The sequence below is a fragment of the Porites lutea genome, chromosome 8 (genome assembly GCF_958299795.1).
Source record: "Porites lutea chromosome 8, jaPorLute2.1, whole genome shotgun sequence".
NCBI lineage: Eukaryota > Metazoa > Cnidaria > Anthozoa > Scleractinia > Poritidae > Porites > Porites lutea.
This window is the reverse complement of record NC_133208.1, coordinates 6,126,149-6,147,914: the sequence shown is the minus strand read 5'-3', so window position 1 is coordinate 6,147,914 and position 21,766 is coordinate 6,126,149. Positions and strand designations below refer to the sequence as shown.

Genomic DNA, 21,766 nt, shown 5'->3' with positions numbered 1-21,766 from the left:
CTTTCATCTCTTTTTTTCTGGTTGCAGGTGTCTTGTAGCTATAGTTGAGCATCTTATTCCGAAAGACTACTACTCTAAAACGTTGGTAGCTTCGCAGGCTGATCAAAGAGTCCTCAAAGATTTGCTCGCGGAAAAACTTCCCAGGCTTAACAATCATTTTGAGACTCTCTGGTATGGTGGATATTTCGTAATTGCATTGGCTTAAAATATTTCAGTCCCAGTGTTACCCAAGCCAATTTGCTTATTATCCTGCAAATTTGCTGCCTTTTGAGAGTTCGTGGAAAAAAAATTGTAGTTGCGAGCCGGCAAAGCCGTTGAGGAGAATAGGGCGAACTCGCACAAGAATAGGGCGGACTCGCCCAAGAATAGAGCGGACTCGCACAAGAATAGGGCTAGCTCGCACAAGTGAGCTGCTCTCAGGCTAATTTGTTCTTGCAGCTTGTCTCACAAAGTTGTGTTGTTGCGAGATAAATTGCGTGAGACTGTCAGGTTTAACCGTAGTTGTGCAATGCATGGTTAAGAAATCCTTTAGACTCCGAAACCGAGTATTTCTCCGGCCCCAGCTTGTACACAGACGTTTCTTTATCTGAATTTTCTTTTATAAATTCCCCGCTGTTTTTATTTTTATCACGCTCGCTCGGGGGACTTTTAATAGAAAATAGAGGGTCTGTGAACAGGCTTCTCCGGCCCTGAGGTTCGAAGTCGCGACCTCCCGCTCTACAGCAGTCCAGCAACACTAGCAACTGAGCTACCCTTGCCACTGTTAAAAATCTAAACTAGAATATGACTACTAATTAATTTTTCTTACTGTTATCTTTTGTTTTTTACTGGCAGTGTTGATTTATCCTTAGTGTCGTTCAACTGGTTTTTAACAGTGTTTGTAGACAACTTTCCAGTACAGGTATGGTGTATTTCTTTTGCCATGACGACAGAACACCTTTACGGAAAACTGAAGTTATTGAAACCAATAGCTTGACTCCTGACCGGAATATTAGATGAAGTTTAATAAAAACTAGAAACAATTAATACAATCAAATTTATAGCGTGATTTTACCTGACCCGTAAAACCGAGAATAACAACTAGTGCAAAATAGCTACAAGTAAACAAAAGAAGACAATGGAATTAGTGCATAATAGCGCTTAGTATCCTACTACCTGTTTCACGGGTTAAGTAAAATCACTCTAGTTACCCACTAAGGGCCTGTGTGCGTGGAGGTGGGGTACCCCAGATAGGTGAGGTAACCCGCTTAGGTGGGTAACCCGCCTGTCCATAAAATCTCTCATTTTAATGTGATCACGTTTACATGTTAGGTGGGGTAACCTGCCACATGTTACCTCACCTACCTGGGGTCCCCCACCTTCATGTAAACAGGCCCTAAGGCCCTTTGTAATCGTCTTTCTTTTTTTTTTTTTTGAGAATTTTTCAAGTGAGGTCACACTAAGCCCAAAACCTATCTTGTTATTACTCCTCGTGGTCGCTACTTTCCAACTAATAAGAAGAATTGCTTGACTTCTGCCTTGCTCGTCACCACAATGTTAATCATTTCGTTATTTTCCTAGACAACTCTACGAGTTTGGGACACTTTTCTTTTCGAGGGAAACAAGGTAAGTTGTACCACATCTTTTTGGCTCCCTATCTTGCTAGAACGTAATTCATCTTTTGCAAGGTTTTGTTCGAGGCCGGAGGCCGGACGTTACATTCGTTTGTTTAGCATGGGAAGTCCGATGCTTTAACACAAAATATATATCTACCTGGATTTATGAAAACCGGGTTAGCAAACATTTTGTCGTTTATCTCAACTTCCTCTGTCTTAGCTTGTATACTGAGTTGTCTCTTGATGTCGGATCTTTTCTCGGTTGTTTCGTAATTAGGGGTTTGTGTCGAAGTGCCTGTAGATAGAATTTTGCGAATTTCTATCTATATATAGCTTCCGTAAACATTGGTGGTTGTCCTAATGAGTCACTCATGCATGAACGGGATTTGTTGAAAACTGCTTAATGACTGGAATCTTCTGAGAACAAACACCAGCCGACTGGTATTATTAAAAAATTATCGCAATTCCTGATTCGAATATTCAGCTTTTTTGTGAACATTTTAATGGCACCATCCCGGTTAAGCTCTACTTGTCCAGCGGATGCAGGAAGTGGCGTTTTGGGGAGTTTTTTGCCTGCCCTCCCCACTCCCTCTCGTAAAAGTTCGTTCCGTCAGCACTCACCGCTTGTGTCAAGTTTGAATCCCGTACTTTAAAATATTACTCCGCTGAACCGGCTTTTGAAAAAGCTTTGCTGGTAACAGAAGCGCGGGGGACGCGCGAAAGCGAGCAAAAGAGTAGCTCCTTTTCACGCGATGTCCTCGCGCGTCTCCCGCGCTTCTCCCATTTTGCTAAAAGGACGCGGAAACTGCTACTACATAGGCTGGCGTTAACGAGATGCTAACCCTACTGTGGTATTTGGTCTTATTTCTGTCGCTCTATTTTCCATTCAAGTTCAATTGTACCCCTTTTTATTAGTAATATGTGCTATTTCCAAAGTGGCCAGCACCCACGCTTTTATTTAAAGTCATAGTCTTATCTCCCTATTTTTGTACTAGGTGCTTTTCCGATTTGCGCTCGCAGTCTTCAAGAGCACTGAGGAGGAGCTCTTAAAGTGTCAGGATCACATGGGTATCTTCAATTTCCTGAGGCAAATGCCGGAGAAAATCACTGACGCCAACACCCTCAGCCAGGTTAATATCTTTTGTTATTATGTGGCTGAATCCTCGAGCGGGCAAGATAAAGCAAATCCTGTATTCTGATTGGCTACCCGAGCGGGCAACATGGGCCCATGTTGCCAGCTCGGGATTTCCCGCGTTGTTCCCTTTAGTAATATAGTAATAAAGACCATATAATAAATCCTTTATTGACCAACTCGTCGGTCAAGATGGCTGAATATTGGCCTCGTTCGTTTGTTCGTTGTTATTGACCTCGACTTCGTCCAGGTAAAAAAAAACTTGGCCAATATTCAGTTATCTTGACCTCACCCTTGGTCAATAACGCATGCGCATAAACTGTATGTCATATACAGGATACTTCATGGAAAGTGCGAGCGTACGGTATTTACGCACGAGTTGTTGACGTATCAGAAATCCAACGATTGAGCACACCATTTTTATTTCATTTTTTTTTTTCTTAGATTGCCTTCCAGCTCCTAAATCCCTTCCCGATGAAGATGATAAGAACGAAGCGTGCCTATCACCTGGAAGTCGTCAAGGTGTGATAATAACACTATTATTGTAATTCCTTTAATCAGTTTGAGGAGAACTGTTTGGAACTAAAATGTTTCAATGTCACAGGTCTAACTTTAAAGGCTTGAAATAAGGGCCGATCAACTGATAATAGAAGGCTGATTTAGCAACAGAACGGGAACGTCATTCTTCCCTCTTTTTTGCACATCAGCCGTTCGTACAACGTGATTCTTCTCTTAAAATCTCTTTTCCGTACGTCAGTCCGTTCTTGTTATAGTGGTTATGTCGACATCTACTTACGTTACTGACCGCTTGATATGGGGTGACAGTGTATACTGGTTTGACAAGCCTAAAGATAAGTCAAGAAAATGACTGACTTTAAGAGTGGTATCCGGGTTAGGATAAGGCGAATTAACCTCAGAGTCGCGTTCTCTGTCTCTCCCGTTTTTCTTAAAGAAAGGAAATAAAAAAGACAATTGTTACATTTAGTAAATGGTATTGACCTTTACTGGGAAGATAGACGTCGTTTTACTTTCTAATAGATTCTTTTTTTCTCCTTCTTTTTGCAGAATGAGCTTGCTGATTTAGACAAACTTCGCGAGGAGTATGTCACCAGCAAAGCCGATGAACCTGAATCCAGAGACGGGGACATGCTCGGTGAAGACTGAGGCCTGGGAACAAGTCCATGCACAATAAGACATCCAAGCCAATAATTTACAGCTTGCAGAAAGATTATCTTTCGTGTGACCTAGATTGATTTCCCAGAAGTTGAAGTTGTTCTTATAATACTTGTCCCTGGAAAACGTCATTGCTGATTGACTAAAGAAAATGCTGAAAGCGAGTGACGTCAAAGAAAATTGTTGCGTCTTAGCTATTTGTCCGTTCGCGTTTCCTAGAACAGCCAGACGTCGTGCGTGTTTGTCTCGCGTGTTTTCACGCTCCTCGTTTTCACCTTCGCGTAACAAATCCGTGAATTGTTGGTTATGTTCACTGGTTAAACGAAAGTCATTCTGTGAATAACGCTTTGTCGTGACTGTAAATACTGGGTGTTGCATTTAAATTTGATTTGCTTTTTAACCATTCGAAAAAAAGCTAATTAAATTAGATAAATTCTTATTCCATTGAACTGAAGAAAAGGGAACCTTGTCAACCTTCATTCCGATTCACATTATGATTCATATATGAAAATAACTTTGAATAGGTTGAAATTTATTGCTTGGCGTGTTTTTATTATCAACATTATCATCATCATCATCATGATTATCATGTTAGACTTAAGAGATCAGATCTTTCCAAAGAGATAATATAAGGCTTTTTACCTCAACGTTACTTTGCTTTTCCTACAAGCTTAAACAGGTGGGACGCCTCTTCCCGCTCCTGATTTTTTTTCTTCTTCTTGTCACAAAAAGTTAAATATTACCGCCGTTAAACTTGATTATTAAAATCGCAGCCTCAATGCGGGAACAATGGTTCAATGCGGGGTGCCTCAAGGCTCTATCCTTACACTCTTCCTGTACTTACGTTTTACTAGTGCATCACTGGCTAACGTTCTGCGATATTACAAAATGCAATTTCATTTCTTCACGGATGATACTCAACTATACGTGAATTAGCCAATATTAGGGCTAAAATTCAGGATTCCCTGTCTGATTTTGGTCAGCCCAAGTCCTTTCTATCTCTTCTCGAAAGACTGCTCACTACAGCCTCTACCAGTACTTCGCTTTGAAAAAGATGTCGTTCATGCAACCATCTCAGCCTGCCAGAAATATCGTTGCCATTTTTAACAGTACTACGCTGTTTGTCATCTGATATCATTTCATGTCGTGAAAAGGGTTCAGAATGCTGCTGCCCGCCTCATGATTACATACTCCCGTAGATACGATCACATCACTCCCATTCTGTCCTATCTACACTGGCTTCCTGTTTCGGAGCGCATTGAATGTTAGTTAGCGTCTATTTCTCGCCTTTAAGACTCTACACCAACATTCCCCTTCTTATATTCAAGATTTAGTATTTCGCCCCACCCAGTCAAGAAACATCCGCGCGGGGTCCCGGCAGAAATTTTTATCTTGCAATTTTTTTGGCGTGACCAATGAAATCATGGTTAGATGGAAGTAATATCAACAAATGGAGGTGGACAGTTCTTTATTTTTCGAGAAAACAACCATTCCATTCGCTTTTGATCTCTTAAAATCATCAAGTCACGTTTACCCCTATGCTTGTCCAAAGGGGACAATTTATATACATCGGTTGCTTTTTATAGGGTTCTTAAAAAATGCCCGAAAGTTTGTATCATGCGCCATTTTTTCCCAATTTATGAAAGCCTGTCATAATCTTGATGTATACATGTATGTGGATCTTGATGCGTATACGTCTTTAAAATTGTACTTAACTATTTTATCATGTAAGTGCTTATTTTGATGTAAATTATGATGAAGGTGATAAATATTGCAATTCAATGTTAGATGTGATGCACTCGTATGCGAATCTTGGTATGCTTGTGTAAATCTTGATATTGTTTCAGATGAATTTACTTCTTGACATAGCCAAACTAATCTGTGTGAAAATTAGTGATATAAATAAATCTTGCTATAATTATTGTCTCTTCCCCATAAGCTTACACTCCGTTTTCCGGGTATTTGGAAAGTCACGCATCTTCTCACGCGTTCCATTCACCCGGATAAGACGACAGCAGTAATTGCATGGTGGCTCGAATACTTTTGATTGTCGCAGTTTTAACACCTCTTGTGTGCTTTTTCCATGTGAACAACAATGTTTTTCCAAGAAATAAAAATCTAATTCCATAATGTTAGATAAAAAGTAGGTTAATTCCGTGTGCGAAACGGAATAAATCAGGGTCACACCCCTACCAAGAATTCCTAGGAGTACCAAAGCGTGACACATCTGGTCACATGCTCCATTGCACTCGGACTAGACAACAGCACATAGCATGATGGCTCGAATACTTTTAATTCTCGCAGTTTTAATACCTGTTGTGTGCTTCTTACTTGTAAAATATCAGGATGCAGATTTTGTGCTCATGATTTACGAAGTAATAGGTGAAAATCCTGCTGTAGTGTTGCGCGGCAAAGTTGTGTGGATCACAGGAGCTTCCAGCGGCATTGGTGAATATTTAGCTTACGAACTGGCTAAATGTGGCTGTAAGTTGGTGCTTTCTGCACGAAGGAAAGTTGAATTAGACAGAGTCAAGAAAAGCTGTGCAGGTAGGACTACCACCTTATGAAACAAATATGAGTGTAACTGTTTGGTGATAGTGATCCGCGCTGGTTTAAATATACGGTTTTCAAAATACTAGATGCCCGGCAATCAGAAATTCACGTCCATTTTGCACGAAATATCTTATTTAATTTGTGTAATAACATCAGGAAGTTGTTTAGAAAAATCAAGCGATTTCAAACACTGCTTTGAGCTTGACATAGAGGCAACTGTCGAGCCTGGGCATAGAGTGAAATCTTTATAGTTTCGACACTTCAACAATTTGCGTCACGCAACTGTAGCGCTACACCGGAAATTGAAGGGCACTCTTCTGCCGAGTCGACAAATTGAAGTCAGAGGAACATTCCTAGAGGATATCTGGTAAGACTATAGACTCTTTATAATTTTACACAGAAATCGAGTAGACTCAGCAGATGCTGAGAAAGATTTTCGTGAAAGTACAGTGAAAAATGTCCGACTGCCGGGCATCTAGTATTTTGAAAAGCGTACCCGTGAGTGAAGATTCTAAAGAATATGCTTAATGCAAGCTCGGAGAATTTGTCCAATACAATACGAAGCCTTTATTTAGAATCGCTTGGCATTTCTGAACAAACGCTAAATACTCTGGTGAGGTTTCGTTGATAATTTCTGTGGATATTCATCGCGAGTTGACTCAGTGTGTCAGAACTTGAATATTTTCTATAAGTGTCAAAAACATTCACTCTATGCCCACGCTCGACAGTCGCTTCTACTTTTAACCCGAGGCAATATTTACAATCACTTGAGATTCCTAAACAAATATCTTGTGTGCTTAGAGGAACTAAACGAGCTATTCCGAGAAAATTGGTCAAAATTTCTGACTGCCGGGTATCTAGATTTTTGAAAACAGTTCCCGGCTGCAGGGTATCTGCTGGGGTTTTGGTGTGATACAGGATTAAGTATGGAACTAAGTGTTTTTTAACCTTCGTAACTGGTGAAAATACGAAATTTCTGTGAAACGTGAAAAAAGGATTTTAGTCACCGTGATGCATTATTTCTACCTTTCAATGTCCGTGAACTGTGCACAGGATCCCCCCTGCAACCCCCCCCCCCCCCCCCCCACCACACACACACACACCTCAATTCTGTATGAAAGAGTATTCGAATTTTGTTATTCTCGGCCTTAACAATCTCTTTGTAATACGAATTTGGGCATCAGGGTTTATGACCCTCTCTAAGACAAATTTACTCGCCCAGTATAATTGAAATCAAAGTTTACCGTGCTATAATGGACAAGTAAAACCAGTTAAAGTTGTATCCCCTCTAGACAGAGGGGGCAAAAAGCGTACCCTGTCCAGCAGCGAGTGTATAGGTGAAAATATAAGGAGGTACGCCACCTTGGGAGACCCTGAAGTCTTAATATCGTCTGAAAACATTGAAAAGTAGCAAACATTTTTATCTATGTTCTGAGCTCGATCTTGTTATGTCTTTCCCACCAGCAATTTCACTTTCCATTGATCCATCGTTTAATCAAGATCAAGATATTCTAGTTCTTCCTCTGGACTTGCTAAAATATGACACTCATGAAAAACTTGCACAAGATGTCCTCAACCATTTTGGAAAGGTAACAAGTGACAAGTCATAGGGCATTAAATGGGATCATTATACACATTATTACGTTTCTGGGAAACTGCCTACCTACCCCTCCCCTAAGCCCATATTTGCCCTAAGTGGCAAGTAAGAGTTAATGTTGGCTTAGGGGAGGGGTAGGTGGGCAGTTTCCCAGAAACGTATAAGGGACCCCGAAATCTGGGAAATTTTGTCGTGCGGAATCCGGAATCTTGGGCTTTTAGAATTCAGAACACAGCCCAAGGAATCAGGAATCCCAGCCAATAACGATTGGAATGTGGAATCCAAGTTCCACGAACAAAAAATTTGGAATCCACTACTTGAAATCCGGAACCCATGGTTGCATAGAATCCAGAGTCCAAGACTGCCTGTAATCCCTTACGTGGGGTGAAAATTGGGCTGATCGATGAACAAATTATGACCATTTGGGGGTACTGACAGTTACAAAGGTCATTACCATTGCCCCCCCCCCCTTATTTATAGACCAAGATGAGGCCCGAAGGGCCGAAAAAAAATTTTTTTGAGGCCGCTCCCCCCCCCCCCTTATCTCAGGGTCTGGATGACCGCCCCCCCTCCAAGTTACGAGTTAGGTTTCCCTATCAGCTCTATCAGTAGGGGTCTCTCACGGCAAGAAAAAAAGAAGGGGAAAGAGAGAGACGTCTGCCGGCCTCTTTCTACAGAAAGAGAGTTACGGCTCATTTTAAAAAGAGACAAAAAATGATAGGCCGCATACTCGATAAGAGGAGATGACAATTTACATCTCTGGGAGCTCTAGCCTTAAGGCAAAAGCCGCCATGTTTTAATGTGCGCGCACCCAAAGGGATATATATCGCAACCGCCTTCCAAATTTGGTCATCTTTAGATGGTTATAAAGTATTAGCAGAAGGATTTGAGCCAATCGGATGTAGCAGCGTTCCACTCGATTTTACAGCCTCTTGCTTCCTTTTCAGGTTGATATTTTGGTTAATAATGGTGGGCGGACACAAGTTAGTTTAATAAGAAAGACCTCACTGGAAGTTGAGAGAGCTGTTCTGGGTTTAAATACTGTTGGTACCATTTCCTTGACCAAAGCAGTTCTTCCTCACATGATCAAACGCCGTGAAGGACAGATTGTCTTTGTGAGCAGCATTTTCGGAAAGTTTGGTAATCTTGCTTTTTTTAGTATATTAGGCAGCTAACGCAACCTTGACAACGACGACAACGAGAACGGCAAGACAGCAATAGGTTTAGATTAGCAAAACAACAACTTTGCACGTGCATCACGCTTTACGAGCATCACGTGTATCACGCTGTACGAGCACGACTAGGGGCCTGTTTACATGGAGGTGGGGGACCCCAGGGAGGTGAGGTAAGATGTGGCGGGTCACCCCGCCTATAATGTAAATGTGACTAAATTAGAATGAGAGACTAAATGGACTGGCGGGTTACCCCACCTAAGCGGGTAACCTCGCCTTCCTTAACCTGCGAGAAAGCTCTCCGGGGCTGCTCTGGCGGCAGAAAAAGAAGGAGAGCTTGCAACTACGTCTCTGGAATTTGTATTCCGCCTCCAGTTCCCCTGTGGCTGCCCATTGACTGAGCTGTCAGATTCCCGCCAATCAGCGCAAAGCAAAAACGAGCGCGAATGTAAACAAAGATTAAAAAACGTCATTACTAATATCATCTCCGCCAATCAGCATTTCGCATCGACCTTTTTCGATGCAGATATTTAAATTCCAGAGGCGTAGTTGCAAGCTCTCCTTTCTTTTCCAGCCCCGCCGCCAGAGAGCTTGCTCGCGTGCTACGCCTACCTGGGGTCCCCCCAGCTCCATGTGGACAGACCCTAAGACTGCGTAATTTCACGTTTTTTGGAGGTCGTGAGCAGAATACAACGATTTTCTAAGGAATCTGGATATTTTTTTGAAACCACCTACTTTTTTACACGAATCGGCTGCACGAAACCGCTGAATCCGGTCAGAGCAGTTTAAGATCCCATTCACACGAATCCGGGAAAAAAAGTGTGCGGTTTCAAAAAAAGTCCGGATTATACAGACAAATACAGTCTTTTAACAGTCAACTCCGGAAGAATTGAACGGCATGAATAAGTGAGATGAATTTTGAAACAGCGTAAATTCACTAATATTTTCAAAACAATTTTCCCCACCGTCGTCGTCGACCTCGTTTCGTTGCTTAATTTTCTTATTAACTCATAACAAGAAAGGATTTATCCTCAGTTCTTGCTCACAATGCGACGGAAATACTTAAAAGCTCTAAGTGGCTGAAGCTCAAATCACATGAGCATTCCTTGCTTACCCAATAGAAAACCTTTTGTTGAGTAAGGAATTCCACCATAAATCAAAGCTTCGTAATAATTTTCAATTGATGTTTTTTGCAATTAAGATTTGGTACTAGAATCTTCAGTGGGTGACAAATTAGAATAACAAGACATCAAAAATGTACGTTCCAAAGAAAAGAGTACAGTCGCCCAAAATTGGCGTAAGTTATGTCCACAATTATTAATTATAGTGCTTGTCCAAGTTCAAGACAAAAAATTACTATCAAAGGAAGTAAAAAGATTGTATCAATTTGAAAGGTATCAGTTTCCCTGAATTATTTGATTCATTATATATTTTTTTGAACGAACTTTGTAATCTAAAAAGATAGTAGTGTAATCAGAACTATTTTTTAACTATAATCTTCTGAATTCCTTTCTCAGGCTGAATTTAATGTTTTACATCTTGTGTTGTTAAAACAAAGTTTTACATTTTTTTTTCCCTCAGGGTTTCCTTATCATAGTACATACAGTGCTAGTAAACATGCATTGCACGTACGTATGTATTTACTGCTTATTTATTTTGCGTGTTTATGCTCCTGTTGATCCTGACTTTGCAGATATCTTGATAGTTGTATTTTGAGATGGTTTAATGTCATGCTCATTTTAATAGTTGGCTTAAAATCCGAGAACAGCGACGGCGCAGAAGGCGACGCTTAAAAAGGGATTTCCGTTTGTTCAATCTCCACTTAGACCTCGAACTACTTAGACCCCGTCTACATGAACAAAAGTTATCGCGGGAAAGAGGGTCACCGCCCTCCCAGCCGAGTCAACTTACGTACTCTAGCTTATATATGAAAAAAAAAAAGTTGACCCTTTGCCCGAGCCAACAGCGCTCGTGCATGCTCAGGATTGTCTCGCCTTGACCGAGCTGACCCGGCTGGGAGGGCCCAAAGTGTTTACATGGAGAAACGTTGGCCCGGCTAGGAAGATGCCCGTACGTACCACCTAAAAGGGGTTACCCAGGTAGGCGGGCCACCCTTCTACCGAGCCAATTGCGTTATCCAATGGATAGAGATTTATCTAGTGGATAGCATTATCCACCCTTTGAAAAACTGGGGCCAGATGTATATTAATTAAACAAGTCTTTGGCTTCAGTCTTCAGTTAGGTTTGACCTCCGACTTTGTTTCTTACACCGCTTATGTTATAGAAACGTCTCAAAGTTCATTGAAATTAATAATCAGATATAATCTTGAGATAATAATTTAATGATTTAAACATCATGACGTGATGATCAACTGCGCATTATAGAGATTTATAGAATACATATGTAAAAGTTACATCAAGTTTCGAAGTTAAAAAAAAGATAAATAAATGACCAATTAAAAGTAAACAAAATGTCATCATGCATCAATCAAACCTAAGAAAAAGCCTCGCAAAAAGAAAAAAGGTTTTAAATAAAGAGATTTTTTTTAAATGGTCAACAGATTTGGCCGTCCTAATTTTAATAGGTAGACTGTTCCAAAGCTTAGGTGCCGCGGCAATTGCTTAGGCAAAATCCAATCACCTATTTCCTAGGCACCCCTTTATTTATTGTTTACATAAAAATACAAAAATGCATGCTTTCCTGTTTATATCAGTGCGATTTATTTCTTCACTAGGGTTACTTTGACACAGCTCGCCTTGAGTTGGCGGAGTACAACATTGGCGTGCAGATCGTCTGTCCAGGACCTGTTATGTCGGACGTATTAAAGAACGCCTTTACTGAAGACATCAACAGGGTAATCAGCGGTTTTTAAATAGAAATGAGTAAAACATGTTCTGAAATACACCTCATTCATTCGCCCCATGAACGGGAATCCAGATTCCGGAATGCAGCAGATTTTTGCTGTGGAATCTGGAATCCTGGGCACTAGAATCCGGAATAACGTTCAAATTCCACTGACAAAGAACGCAGAATCCAGTACCTGGAATCCAGAATCCTATCTTTTGGATTCCCTTACTTGGGGTAACTAAGAGATAAAACTGACTGATCGCGTTCGTCAGAACGCATCCTAATCTTGAGTTCCTGTCTCGGGTGACTGCAAATTAGCCGCCCCTATTAATTTAATCAGGAGCATCTCGGCCGGGAAACTGGACCCCTTTCGACTCGAGTGACGTACACGGATCCGTAATCAATGATTACCTCTAGTTTACAGTTGAAAGGGAGAGGAAAGCGAAAGCAAGGAGCCTAAATGCCCGCGATACAGAAGTGTTCGTATTATTATTGTGTAGAAAATATATTGTGAAGCTTGGCCGGTATCTTTGACTGAAACTGAATTGTCCAGTCTTGTTCTGCATGTTATTGGCTACATAAATTGTTTGATTTTTATGTTTTTTTGAGAGAAGAGGAATTTGCAATTAATCACAATAGACCTTTCCACGGTTTTCTATTTTTTTTTTTTAACTTTTGACATGGACAAGTTAGGGAAAATCCGTCGACCCCGCTGGTAAGAGCGCCTTTAAATTAGCAAAACCGCCAAGTTTGAAAGTGATTTGTTGAAAACTAACGAAGATATATATAGGTCCGCAAAGTTGTGAAAATTTACAAACCTTTGTATCGTGATGAGATTTAAATGTGAAGTTCGCAGATTTTTTGGAGCTATATCTAGCTTCGCTCGCTTAAGACACGTCACTTTGAAACTTGGCAATATTACTAGTTTTAAGGTGCCTCAAGGTGACGGATTTTCCCTAACTGATCCATGTCAAACGTTGAAAAAACCGTGGAAGGGTAAAATCAAAATAGAGTCATTACGCCTTACCGACTTGCAATGTACCCTAAATACAATCATCATAATAACGTAACGCTGAACTTAATTTGAAACTCTGAAACAACAGCACGGAACAATAATCATTTGTCTTCCTTCTTCTGTGCATGTTTAGTGAAGTGCCTCAGCATATTTTTTGTTTAAATTTCAGCCTCTTAATGGTTCAAACCTTATGGAGAGAATGCCATATGTGTCAACTGAACGCTGTGCAAAGTTGATGGCATTAAGCATGGCCAATAATTTGGATGAAGTCTGGATATCAAAGCATTCACCTCTTGCATCAACCTATTTAAGCCAGTACTCTCCAAACTTCTTTAGATGGTATATTTTGTTTAGTATATTTAACAATTATTCCTCGAGCCCGAAAGGGCTCTGAGTCAATAGCCCATGAGGCCGAGGGCCGAATGAGCTATTGACTCAGAGGCCATGAGGGCGAGAGGAATAATTGTTTTAGTTAAATCCAACTAGTTGGTAAAAAAATATCGAGACGAAACAGCTTTCGCTAGTTGAAGCTAGACTTTAATCCTTTTTTGCCGCCAAAAAGCCTGCGCTATTCGCTACGAGTGGGCTATAACATATAGCCTAGTAGTAGCTCAAACAATCAGAACGCAGCATTGATAATGGACCACTAGCTGGATTTTACTAAAACAACAATATTGAACTTTAAAAGATAAACACTGGTTCAATAACAATAATGGGCCCGTCTCTTTTACCAAGAAATTCCCGTTGGGGTGTCGGTAAATGGAGCAGACGCACACACGTTTTTTAGGCGTTCCTCGGGAAAATTCTCGATAAATAGTGAAAATTTGAAAAGGTAGTCCTGTCTTCCCGGTGGGAATTTTTCCGGGAGAAATGCGTGTTCCATTTATGACTTTTCACAACAATTCTCCACCAAATAGATTATAATTACTTTCTTTACCCGATGGACGTTTTCGTCGCATTTCCGGACATTTTTGGCGAAAAAAAAAAATGGAAAACACCCAACAACTCTGCACGTGCATCACACTTCTTCGTCTACTTCTTTTACATTCACTGCACGACTACGACGTGAAACGTCTTAATGCCAGGTCTGATGGACTGGAGGACGTCAACGAACGACGACGATTTTTTTCTCTCTTTTTCTTTATAAATTTGGATGAGTCCTTTAGTATCCAATTGCCCAAAAAGTTCGTCCGGACACACTGAGCGAGGCTAAATAAACGCGATAGAGTTTTAAAGAATCAAAATTCATTTTTACGTGAGTTTTTCACTGCCGTTGTCGTAGAGGTAGCTAATAAGCTCCCCGATAACCCCATCGTCGATATCGCAGCATTAATGACACAATTAGCCATCTAGTCTGTTGTCCACTTTTTTCGAACGACGAATGCGGTTTGATTATTTTATCGTTGTTGCTCATATGGTAACTAACCCCTCCTTTGTCTTTTTCTACATTCAGGATTTCGAAGAAGTCTGCTATGAAGGTGACAACAGAGATCTATGGTAACTCCCAGAAGATAAAGCATGAATAGTACCTCTTACAACCAATAATACGGGGGGCTCTTAAGGACTCCCCCCACCAAAAAAGTTAAAGATTATGAATGTGTTAGCCAACTCCTCAATTTTATCAGACACCTTACTATAATTTAAGTATTTTTCGCTGTATAGTAGACTGTTCTAGGCTCCAAAAATGGATCGCGAAAAGTTGCGCGAAAACCGGTATACCTCATTCCGGTATACGAGCTCCTGGTATAGCCTATGATTGGTGAATGACGACAGTTTACTTCAACACTTACGTCAGTCATTTGGTTTCGCGCGCAGCGTCTAGCAAACATGTCGAGCATGTGAATCCCTACTACACCACACTTTTTGACGTGTGACATTTTGAAATTTTGAAGCAAGGAACTATTTTTACGATGTGGGGGTGGGGGCGGGGGGGTAGTCTGCGCGGATTGAGGTATTTGAAACGATTCTTACAGGTTCTCCCCTTCTCTCTTTCCGCCGTTTTTCGCTCGTTCGCATTTTCACCGCTCGCTCGTTTTTTTCGCTCCTCGGCACTGCCGAGAGCTTAGCACAGGGTACTTTATAGCTACTTTGAAAGGAATTTGGATTCTGACGATAAATCCAGCCGGAAACAATGTGACGTCATGATGACGTCACACCATGTCATTGTGTCAAGTTATGCTTAGATGTTGGAAATGATGAGCACATTATTCTTCTACACTCGCCCAGGCATGCAGGCCCTCATCTCACCACAAACTACAGTGACGTGAATGTTGTGATGAACCCATGTACCCTACCATATAATTAACCGATCAGCACAACGTCAAAAAGCTACAATCTGTACGGAATGCTGCTGCTTCCCTCAGCACATTCTCCCGCAAATACGACCACATCACTCTAATTTACTTTCCGTTCTGCACAAACTTCTTGTTTCCCAGCGCTTTTTTGCTCACCTCTGCACACGAACAGTCTCCTACCTACATTCAAGATTTAGTAACTCGCTACACACCGTCACGATAACATGACCGGCCCCTAACTCTCTAACTTTTCTCGGACTCGCAATCCGGTGTTCGCGGGTTCGAGTCGCGGGTTCGAGTCCCGCTCTTGCCACTTGCGACCACTTGCTGGATTTGTTCTCGGTCATCCCGAGCAAACCATCCAGTTCTTGTACCATTTTACAGGGGCGTAGCCAGGATTTTTCAAAGAGGGGGGTCACAGCAGGGACACCATCCGAGGATCACCGACTATATATGGTTTATACCGCTGCTCTCCCTCGTGTATCAGCGGGCTCAGTCGTATTATCGCGGCATGAAGGCCCATATTAACTAAAGACAAGAGCCGTTGACGAAAATACTTTACAAAAAAACAAATTTTAAAAAAGTGGCTTTTCAACAATGGCTTTTACGGCCAAGATATTGTCATGGCGTTTTCGCGACCTGAATATTGTAGCTTGTTTGCTCAAAAAAAGGCCTACCAAGGGGGGGGGGGGGGGGGGGGGGTCACGGGCAACCCAGGCCCCCCCCCCCCCCCTTAGATACGCCCCTATCTTATTTAAGCCAGTACTTTCCAAACTTCTTTAGATGGTATGTTTGACTTTGTGTTTAGCGACAATAAGAAGCCTAAAGCAACCAAGACGATGGTGGCAACGAGAACGTCAAAAAATATAATAATAATAATATTATAATAACAATAATAATAATAATAATAACTTTATTTCTATAGCGCTCTTATCCTATGTTCAAGGCGCCTTACAGTCATTATTGAAAAATATTTACAAATTTACAACCATATCCTATTATATTTACAATGGGTAAAAAAGGAAAAAATTAAAACTAAAGCAACTATTAAACCATATTCATAATGATAAAAAAAAGGGAAAATTAAAACTAACGCAATATATACAAATCTATAAAAACATTGATCCGTTATTACTGAATTTAGTAAGCAAGTATGTCTTAAGTGATCTTTTAAAACTCGAGATGGTGTTGGACTTCCGAATTTCATGGGGTATTGAGTTCCATTCTCTTGGTGCATGAACAGCGAATGTTCTATCTCCGTAGGTCTTGGTATACGATCTAGGTTGCATTAAAAGTTCATTACTAACAGACGTCAATGATCTAGTATGAGAACGATAATGTAGTTTCTGAGCTAAATAGCTAGGCGATGTCCTATTCAGTGATTTATACACGAGGAGCAGAATCTTGAGAATAATGCGATATTGAATCGGTAGCCAGTGAAGCTCACACAAAACAGGTGTGATATGCTGAAACTTAATTACTTGCAAATGTATGTATATGTATATATCTGTCTGGATTTCATACAAGGTGCATGTACTGAGTTTCTAGACGGTCAAGTGCAAGGAACCATTACTCACCCTCCCCACCCATGAAGCTTATGACTAGTCAATCACTTCCCCCAAGCCCTGTTCTGCTCTGCTTGTGGTATTGTGATTATGAGTCACCGCATTGATTTGGCTGGCCTAGGCCACAGGAAAAATTCTCTGACTTTGCACTGCTTTCTGACATAAAACTCTAGTCAAAGTGACAAAATCTGCCCTCCCTACCCCCCTGGTTTTCACGCAAAACAAGGAAGCCACCCACCCACGGATAGGTCTGGGCCTGGGCTCTCTGCTGACACCTAGCAAGACGCTAAGCAACCTGGTTTTTTTGCGGCTACACTGGCTTGAACACGGGCGATGCCCTTGCTCAAGCGAAAACTTAGCTGGCTCCTTTAAGCAAAATCACAGAGATATATATGCGGAATTTAATAACCAAAAAACAGAACTGTACCTGCATCACCCTTCTTGGCACAGTCGAACCTCCACTTTATTTTGTCGCGGCGGACAGTCCATACATTTACTCTTATTTAAACCTCTTTACAACGGTAACGGCCACTAACACATTTTCCCAACTGCCAAAATAACCTCTCGACAACGGCCAGGTTTTTCGGCGACTGATGAGAAAGTCAAGGATGGTCACGAATTGGTACGTTTATGATCAATCGCGGTAATCGCATTTTTATTTCGTTCATTTATACTGCTGCAGTAAGCCGCAAAAATTGTCCACGATACTTATAGCGAATGTTGGGTACCTTACTCGTTTTGTCACGTTAAAATATTGATTCAAGACATACGTCAAGCTTTCTGTGTATTTTATCTCTATACATTATATATCATTGGATTACCATGATTATGGGACACAGTAAGCATGAACTTAGCAAAAAAACATGTTGTACTCTATAAAAAAAATTGTCTTATAACACCCCTACGTCTTCAAAACGGCCACCTCTCTACAACAGCTACTTTCTTCCGTCCCTAAGGTGGCCCGGCGGTGTAGAGAAGTTTGACTCTACATTTCTTTGACGTCCACTGCATGACACTACTCGGCGACGTGAAACGTCCTAATGCGACGTTCTATGGGGCAGATGAACAGACAACGACGAATTTTCCTCTCCTGTTTTGAGCTTTGAAGGGGTGTATGAGAATTCAATTTCTGGAAAATTCGTCTACACTTAGCAAATTGCGCGAGGCGAAATAAACGCCATGCCGAGTTTGCAAGAACCAATTTTAACCTCATCAACTCGAACAAGGACAGTTATCGGTCAGTAAAGGCGATTAGCCCTAGTTCCAGAAATGACATTTTAATCAACAATTTTGCTTACTTTCTAATAGATAGTAAGCTTACAACATTGACCATATCATTTAGCCCTCCCTCGTATTTTCTGCACTTAGGAATTCGAAGAAGTCTTCGATGAAGGTGACAAGACAGATGTTTGACCTTCCTGAAGACAAAGCCTGAATTACATATTAATTACGAGCGGTGAAGCGATTTAGTTTAACTGAGGATGGCTGGTATACCACTTCAAACCTTGTAGAGATGTTTATCGAAGCGTTCCTGCAAACAATCTAATTCTCATTTTGGCGATTAAAAATTCGATTAATCAGTTTCATTCCGAAAAAATTCATCCTTGGAATATTGTCTGAACGATCCATATTAGAGAGTGGATCGTGATGGACTATGAGCAGTCTCTCTTTTTTTTTAGTCCGTCGAGCGAAACGCTTTGCCGCTCGCGATCGAAGCGCGCGTGCACTCCCATCACTAAATCTGCGTCTCCTCCCAATTCTCCTCACGGCCTCGCAGTTCCTCCGTCTGCCAATCTTTTGCTCGTGCTGATGATCCACCGGCTGCTGAGGCTACAATCATAGAATTGAAACAGAGACTGGTTTCTGTGAACTTCGTGGCTCCAGTTTCCCCTACCTTGTGCTTCCGCCAGTGGCCTGCTGGCAGGCGTCGGAAGAAGAGGGCAAGGGAGCGAAAAGGAGAGATAAGATTCGCGGTTTTTTCCCACCTCTCAGTTTCCCTATTCGCGCCTGCCACGCAGGTTACTCCCAGCCCCTTGTCCGCTTTCCCCCCAGACTGCCTCACCACTCGGCGATCAGCAACCCCGCACAGGATTGGACCTAACTGTAAACAACTAAAGACCATAAAGGGCATTCAACCGAACAATTGACTTGTATTAGAGTGATTTCTTGACCATATCAATGCAAACTGCAAGCAAAGCAGTGTAATTATTACTCTTCAAAATCTTCTCTACCATTTTTTTACCATATACGTTGCCTGAGAACAGAAAAAGTCCGCGATGGAATTCGTTTATCGAAAATTAGTCACCTTCGACACGTTTGGTTGGTGCACTTATCCACGTTTCATCCACCGAAAGAAAACTGTCTTTATATTGGCTTTAGTTACAACGGCTTTAATAGTACTGACTCTGTTTACTTTTCCACGGGGAACACCAGTGATTTCAGAGATGTCTTTGTATGTTGCGAAAGACTCCGACTTCAAACCTGTGCGTTACACAAGATTAGCTCCATGCGAGCGGAAACCTGAAGGGGATATCAACTGCCCTGGCATTCGTCGCAATGGAACCACACGGCTTCGACAAGCTCAACTCGTCCTAACCAGAATTCTAAGAATCTTTGATCTTATAGCTAAAAAGCATGGCATAAGATACTGGTTGTACAGAGGGACTTTATTAGGCGCTGCACGTCATAATGGACACGTCCCTTTCGACAACGACATAGATATATGTATTCCTAAAGCAGACTATGAGAAGTTTGTTAAATACGGCGTCAAAGAACTTCCTGAGGATATATTTTTTCAAACGGAAGAAACGGACCGCCACTGGGGAATTCTACCTTTTAGCGGCTTACTCGGAAAATTGCGGGACACGCGGAGTTGCTATGGCTGTGCAGCAGTAGTTGTAAACACAAAAATGGCTTACAATTAGACATGTTCGTTGTTGAAATGGACTCTAGTGGTAATTTCTTAGAACTATTCTACAGCTCAAATTTGTTTCGTCGAAGATACATTTACGGCCCTTATGTAAGAAAACCAAGCGATATTTTTCCATTGGTAGAATTGAATTTCGACGGCTTTCCTCTTCCAGCTCCGCGAGAGTGGAAGAAAATTTTGCACTCACTCTATGGAGATTTTATAGTGATACCAACAAATAAACCAGTCGGGCATATAAATTCAGATCCGTTTCACAGTTGTGACGAGATGCAATGAGGCGTATACAGAAAGGATATACCGTAAACTGCTGCTTGTAAATCCTTATATAAGCCCTAGGCTTATATATCTTGGTTAGGGGTTTTAGGAGCGCTAATAAATGGAGGAGCTTACAGTGACTTATAATAAGAAACTCTGAGGGAAAGCTGATCCTACTTGAAGCTAAGCCACTTATTCGAAACTGGAAGCTTCTCTTACAGCGGGGCGATGTTATGGAATAACTTGCCCAAAAGGTTAAAAAACGCTACATCTGTTGAACGAAATATCAAGAAGGTAGCTGATATTAATATCGGATTCCCACAGGGCAATCATGTAAAGCAGTTGTAACTAGTTTTAGCTTTATATACATACAGTGGCCGTAGATATATGTATTGCTAAAGCAAACTATGAGAAGTTTGTTAAATACGGCGTCAAATTTATTCGCCCAATATTTCGACTAGACCGCCTAGTCATCATCAGGAGCTACAAACGCTAAGTGAGAGTAGAGTAACTCGGTTAGTCGAAATACTGGGCAAATACTGAACTTGTAAATTACCAACCTTTAGCTGTCAGATAAGCTTTGCCTTCAATTTTAAGTGTTATTTTATATTACTGATCCTGAGTCCGCCGTTTCTCTTAAAAATCCGTTTAGTTCTTATCTCATCCAGCGCGATTGCAAACCACGACTTTATTATTACAATAAGGCTTTGCCGCTCGCGTGCTTAGGTTTCGAGTGCAGTAACTTTGCAAAGAAAAATAAGAGACCGCTCGCAGTCTAGATCTACAACAAGATCCGGCTTTCCCTCGCCACTGTTCGGTCTAAAGTCGTACGGGCTTACAAACTGTGCGTTTAAAACCAGCAGCACGGTATGAAACTGCTAATAGAACAATAAATTCAAAATGAATCCGTTATTATAGCGTCATAGTCTATGTTCACACAAGAAATTAAAATAAGAAGGAAAGCAACAGCGGCTATGAACAACAGCAAGTGGTAACGTTTGCGCATGCGTCAAGCTTGCTGGGAAGCGCTTGTTGACGGGAAATCGTAATGGCCGAAAGCTGTTCTGAAGCACGTCTCTGAAATGGATACCCCGTTCTAAATCAGGAGCTTCAAAATAACGACCCCTTTGGGCGGCACATACCCGTATAGGTAATGTATGGGAGTAACCCCCCCCCCCCCCCCCGGCCACGATCTGCAGAGCTGCCTAACATTTAGGTAAGATATACCCCTTGATTTACTTTGTGAAATGTGGAGCAGCATCATCGAATGTTATGTGTTAAAATTATAGCAGCCTGAATTCAACGTTATTTATGTGACCCTGGTATTTTTGTAGTATTTGACCCTGACCGTACAGCGAGATCCAGTTATATATCCCATACGAGCGACTAAACAGGTTAAAGTTCTCTTTCGGTCACTCCGTATTTTCGCTTTTAATGGTTAATTCAAAGGGGGGAAGTTCGAGTATTTTGATACTATTTAGCGGCATGAAATCAACAAGCAAATTTCCTACTCTTACAAGTAAGGCCATAGTCGGATGTTTCCTTCCATTTTCGAAAATTTGCTTTTCTGGTTTACATTGGTGCTCTATGGCGATTACTTATTCTCAGAGATTAAGAGATCGAAGCGGTGGATTGTGA

General features: G+C 41.3%; 2 protein-coding genes and 1 pseudogene across 2 annotated transcripts in view; all 3 read left to right on the top strand.

The window, feature by feature from the left end:
• LOC140946235 (TBC1 domain family member 2B-like) overlaps nucleotides 1-5,826 on the top strand; it is a 47,768-nt gene extending 41,942 nt beyond the window's left edge. Inside the window, exons 30-35 of the mRNA XM_073395328.1 lie at nucleotides 28-171; nucleotides 835-901; nucleotides 1,561-1,605; nucleotides 2,591-2,725; nucleotides 3,172-3,249; nucleotides 3,793-5,826. Coding sequence (XP_073251429.1) covers nucleotides 28-171; nucleotides 835-901; nucleotides 1,561-1,605; nucleotides 2,591-2,725; nucleotides 3,172-3,249; nucleotides 3,793-3,891 — 568 coding nt within the window. The 3' untranslated portion in view covers nucleotides 3,892-5,826. The remainder of the gene's footprint in view (nucleotides 1-27; nucleotides 172-834; nucleotides 902-1,560; nucleotides 1,606-2,590; nucleotides 2,726-3,171; nucleotides 3,250-3,792) is intronic.
• Nucleotides 5,827-6,161: 335 nt separating this feature from the next.
• LOC140946365 (dehydrogenase/reductase SDR family member 7-like) lies at nucleotides 6,162-14,962 on the top strand. Its single transcript, XM_073395468.1, has 7 exons — nucleotides 6,162-6,447; nucleotides 7,918-8,042; nucleotides 8,998-9,190; nucleotides 10,804-10,850; nucleotides 11,958-12,077; nucleotides 13,255-13,424; nucleotides 14,539-14,962. The coding sequence occupies exons 1-7, from the start codon at nucleotides 6,174-6,176 to the stop codon at nucleotides 14,609-14,611; spliced, it is 1,002 nt and encodes a 333-aa protein (XP_073251569.1). The 5' UTR covers nucleotides 6,162-6,173; the 3' UTR covers nucleotides 14,612-14,962.
• A 4,089-nt stretch (nucleotides 14,963-19,051) lies between these two features.
• LOC140946245 (uncharacterized) lies at nucleotides 19,052-20,585 on the top strand (annotated as a pseudogene).
• The last annotated feature ends 1,181 nt before the right edge of the window (nucleotides 20,586-21,766 follow it).

What these genes read in the sequence shown, in the direction of transcription:
- LOC140946365 (XM_073395468.1), top strand. Translation starts at nt 6,174, where the DNA reads ATGATGGCTCGAATACTTTTAATTCTCGCAGTTTTAATACCTGTTGTG. An exon ending in CAGCATTTTCGGAAAGTTTG is followed by an intron (nt 9,191 to 10,803) that starts GTAATCTTGCTT and finishes TTTTTCCCTCAG; the next exon opens with GGTTTCCTTATCATAGTACA. An exon ending in TCTCCAAACTTCTTTAGATG is followed by an intron (nt 13,425 to 14,538) that starts GTATATTTTGTT and finishes TTCTACATTCAG; the next exon opens with GATTTCGAAGAAGTCTGCTA.